Source organism: Gadus macrocephalus, chromosome 17, assembly GCF_031168955.1.
Source record: "Gadus macrocephalus chromosome 17, ASM3116895v1".
NCBI lineage: Eukaryota > Metazoa > Chordata > Actinopteri > Gadiformes > Gadidae > Gadus > Gadus macrocephalus.
The window spans coordinates 6,764,682-6,769,681 of NC_082398.1; the positions used below are offsets into that span (position 1 = coordinate 6,764,682).

At 50.1% G+C, this 5,000-nt stretch overlaps 1 protein-coding gene across 1 annotated transcript in view; it reads left to right on the forward strand.

Annotated features, from left to right (window-relative positions):
• tdrd7b (tudor domain containing 7 b) overlaps positions 1–5,000 on the forward strand; it is a 24,883-nt gene that overhangs the window by 6,921 nt on the left and 12,962 nt on the right. The window contains exons 4-7 of the mRNA XM_060035862.1: positions 3–89; positions 1,686–1,765; positions 3,732–3,931; positions 4,024–4,512. Of these exons, the coding sequence (XP_059891845.1) occupies positions 3–89; positions 1,686–1,765; positions 3,732–3,931; positions 4,024–4,512 (856 nt within the window). The remainder of the gene's footprint in view (positions 1–2; positions 90–1,685; positions 1,766–3,731; positions 3,932–4,023; positions 4,513–5,000) is intronic.

Genomic DNA, 5,000 nt, shown 5'->3' on the forward strand with positions numbered 1-5,000 from the left:
AGCCAATCGGAGGGCAAGCCTGGGCTGCATCCAAATAAGCCTCCCAACCAGAACTCGCCCAGCAAGAAGCCAACCACGCCCACGGAGAAGTGAGTCACTCTCTCAATCGACTTCAAACAGGTTCGTCCTGACAAAATGACAAAGTCTGATTTGTTAATCAGGAATTGTTAGTTTTTTTATCCCTATAAGTGCCGTATACAACTAACAATGTCTGAATGACAAATATTATTATCTACTAAGTTATTATGTATTATCTATTATTTTACTCTATATGTATTATGTTTAGTTAGGTATTAATAAATATTCATATTATTATTTGTGGTAGTGTGGGTATTCAATTATTTAACTCTGTTTGAGTCATGGTGCTATGTAGCTAACTTAAATCCAGCTAACATACATCATCCTGGATACCATTTTATGGTAACATTTTGGTTGCTGCAAATGTCTTCTCCCCTTCCAAAGACTCAGCATGTAGCTTTCTGCCATCCATTATAAAAAAAAAGGACATCACTCCTCTCTTTCTTTCTCTTTTCCTTTCTCGCCAACTCTATGACAATACTCTCTCTCTCTTAAATGTGTTTCTGTCTCGAGCTCTCTTTCTAACTCCCTCTCTCTATCTCTATGTCGCTCTCCCTCTCTAAGAGACTGTGTCCCTCTCCTCCCTCTCTCTCTAACTCTGGGACTTTCTCTCCCACCGTCTCTCTTTAGCTCTGTGTCTGTGTCTCTCTCATTCTGAACCACAATGGGGGGTCTCTGGAAGCCATGGCGAGTGGAGCTGGAACTAATCCCTATTTTATTCTCTGCTAGCTTAGCGCCGCTAACCCTCTGCTGAGTGAATCAGCACATCTCTCTGTTTAGGGTATTTATCACACCCTCTCTGTGTGTGTGCGTGAGTGCATATCCACACATGCATGTGTGTATGCACTTGTATCCACATTCATACACACTGCAGACACACATTCATACACAATGCGGATACACATATATATACACTACAGAGACACACTAGGAGTGACCTCGAAACTTTGATGATTCAAATGTCAGATTGTTTTTATGGACGTCATCTCTAATAGTCGTCTGGTTGTGTGCGTGACAGCCAGATGTCCCCTTGGGAGCATGGGTGAATGAATGATATCACAGCCTTGCCGAGCTTGTAAAAGGAAATGTTTATTGGGCCAAAATCTTTTGTGTGCAATTTACTGTGTTACACTTTCCTTCCATAAATGTTGTTAATGTTTCTTTGATAACCCCTTATGTATAATGGCAGTGGCATTTCCAATCATTTGTTATCCTGGGGAATTCTCATTCTGGGCCTTAAGTCTACAAGGATTCACAATATAAGGGAGAATGTGTGGCAGCCTTTCAGAACTGTAGCCTCACCTAGGGGTCTTTGACCGGGATAGCGGAGGTGCTGAGACGCTTTATTGTAGAGTTTGCTGCTGGTGCTCCATGTTGCTATGCAAGATATGTTTTTACATATTCTAGTAGCACCCCCAAATGCAATTATTAACACAAGAAATGCATGACATGGGATCTTTAACACTTTAGCACACCGATGACTCAATGTACCCCAGCCCAAGAGTCCAAACAGACAGGGCCAGGTGAGGCTTTCTCACGTATTGTTTTCATTGTGTATTGAATGTATGTATTGATGCTCTCTCATCTTCTCCTGGTCGTGCCAGCAGGCTGGACAGGAGGATGACCCTCCCGTCCCGGTTCCAGAAGGAGCTCAATGCTCACCTCTCCAGGAACCCTCAGCCACCCAGTAGGCCCGCCTCCACTCACTGGCACTTTACACGCACTTGACACTTTTATCCAAAGCGACGCACAGTCTACCACACAGGACGATAGTCAGCTTTTCAGGAGCAGTCAGGGTTAGGTCTCAACTTGGAGGAGCCCAGGATCAAACTAGCAACCTTCCGGGTATCTTCTCTACCTTATGACCCGCGTGCCAGCCTAACGCCTCATGCCCACTGCATCCGTCCATTGACTGATCCCCACTGTCTTTGAATGGGGACGGACGCGCAATGCATTGTGGATCCGTGCGCTGAAGGCTCCGTCAAAAAGTTTAAAATTGTTCACCTTTTTCGGCAGCGACGGATCCGTCATCCAATCAGATCGCGTATGCAAATGTAGGCACTGTGACACTACTCGGGCTCTGACGACCCTGGAAAGCTCCCCCATCTGTCAGCCACGCCTTCTGAGTCCTTTGACTGACGGTGCAGTGGGCACGAGGCGTAACACTTCACACCACATCATCGTTGCTCCTCACCCATGAATTGCAAAAGCATCTCACAAAAGACGTCTCGTCTACAAGAACACACACTCACGAACGCTAAAAGGTCTGAAACATGGGCTATTTCTGAATGAGTTAGCAAGCCTCCTGTTCATTAAGCGCTGGTTGGGGGACAGGAGGTCAGAGGAATACAATGGAGTAAATGGCATGAAATGAAGACGGGGGTTTTCCGGTTGTAAAGGTAGAGAGAGAGCAAAGAACAAGTGAATTAAAACATGGTGACGGGAGAATAACTAAGTGCTCACACTGGAAGATTTGTTTTCTTTCTTCCTTTTTTGGTTTGCTTTCAGCCCCACTCTGGATTAAAATGAATGCAGTTAATTGAACATCAAGCTTTCTTTCTATACTTTTAGCTCCTATACTCAAGCCTCTTGGGCAGGGGTCAGCGACCCGCAGCTCTGAAGCTGAATGAGGCTGTGAAAGACTCTGCAGTGGCTCCATGTAGTTTTCTTTTTTAAACTAAATAATAAAAACTATTTACTTTTTATTTCAAAGGGTCCAACTCTTATTTTGGAGATCAAGCTGATACTGTAACGTGGGCGTTTGGCAGAACCCAAGTGCACAGAATGACGACGAGCGTAGAACAGTTTCAAGAGTTTATTCAGATACAGGATCGGCAGGCAGATTGTAGTCAGCAGGCAGAGGTCGGCAACGGGAGGGCAGATGGGCGGCAGGGAACGGGGGAACAGACAGACCGACAGGGACTCGACGGCGATCGGGATGTCAGGCAGGCGAAGGGTCGAAAGCAGGGGAGGCAGGCGAAGGGTCAAAAGCAGGGGAGGCAGGCTGGTGGATCAGGAGTCGGGGGCAGAGGAGTAGACAGGGGCTGGGCGGCAGGCAGGATAGTCAAGACAGGCAGGGATCAGAGAACAGGCAGGATAGTCAAGACAGGCAGGGATCAGAGACAGGCAGGATCAGAGGTGGGTCAGGATACAAGTCGCGGGAAAGCACTGTGAAACACAAGCGACAATCTGGCAGGGAATGTTTGAAAGGAGAGGACTGATATAGGGGGAGCAGAGGTGAAGATGGTTGGGTTAATTAGGAGAGATCAGGGTGGCAGGCAGGGGAATGGGAAAACCAGGGGCGGACCATGACAGATACTGTGACACTAAAAAAGCTAAATAAAGTGTTTCAATGTTTGACAAAGTAAATGCCCCATTTCACACACCCACACATTTCATAAATGTAACAAAGAAACTATAGGCTATTAGTTATTTTATATGTAGTTTAACTATTTGTAAAACGTCAGATGCTGTGTAATCTTAATTTAAGGGGTTGAATAGGTGTTGTGGCTCCAGATACATTTCATTTGACGGGAGGGACCAGAAATGTCTCTTTTGATAGTGAAGGCTGCAGACCCGCGCCCTAGAGGCGTCTAATGTGACCCCGTCGTGGCGGTGCCGGTTGACTCTAGATCTGATATGTGTTTCCTCAGCCCCATCCAGCCCCAACGAGGGCGGCCGCGGGAAGGCTGGGGGCACGCCGCAGGTCCAGGCCCACCTCAAGGAGATCCTGGCCAAGTACAGCAACGGCTTCTGGGCCTCCAAGCTGCCCCACACCTACAAGGAGCTGTACCAGCAGGAGCTCCCCGCCGGAGTGCTCCAAGACCTGGAGGCCTGGACGCACATCTGCACTGTACGGCCCCCTGCTGTGGTTGTTGTGGTTGAGGAGCCGAACTCACTGTACTGCACTGACCTGTCCCCCCCCCCCCCCCCCCTGTGTTCCAGGTAGAGAGACCCTGTAGCAGCAACCGGTCCGAGCTGCTCCTCTACCCCGCAAAGGAACCAATTACCCCCACCCCACCACCCTCCTCCTCCTCCTCCTCCTCCTCCCCCCCGTCCTCCCCCCCATCCTCCCCCGCCACCCCCGTGGACACTCGCACCGACAGGCCCCCAATGCGCCCTCCCGCCCCTCCCAACCACCGGACCCCCACCTCCACCGCCCATCCCATTCCTCGGACCCCACCCTCCGCGGCCCCCCCAGCCCGCCCCAGCCCCCGACACCCACCTCAACCCCAGTCCCACTCTCCCTCCCCTTCCCCTTCCCCCTCCCCATCCACCTCCTCCCCCGGCTCCCCCCCAGGCCTCACCCCCCAAGGCCTCACCCCCCCAGGCCTCACCCCTGAGCTGCGGCGGCGGCTGGAGGAGCTGCTGCAGAAGTACCCCAGCGGCCTGTGGACCCACGCGCTTCCCAAGCTCTTCAAGGACACCTACAAGGTCAGCTCTCACCAGCGGTTTAGAGACGCCTCTGGAAGATCTGGAAGATGAAAGTGTTAAAGACACAGGGTTTTAATACGCGTGTTGAAGAACTCGGGTCAGTTTTCAGGGTGAATGGGTTAAAGACACAGGGTTTTAATAAGGGATGTCCCGATCCGATCCACGGCATCGGTATTGGTCCGATATTGGCCAATTACACTGGATCGGATATCGGAGGGGAGAAAGATATGATCCGATCCGCGCAGCTTTTCACGTGATAACAACAGTCAGTCGTCAATTAGGTGCATACGCATGAGAGCTCACGCATGAGAGCTTCCTGTTGAAAAAACATGTCAGCAGTGTGGCTGTATTTCAACCTTTAAAGAAGAAAAAAGTGCAACAGCCTGGGCCTGGCTGCTCTCCTCGGTTGTTGCCGAGGAGAGGCGCCATCACGCGCCATCACGTCACACGCACCGACCTCGGCTACAGCGGATCACAGCTCTTGTGAT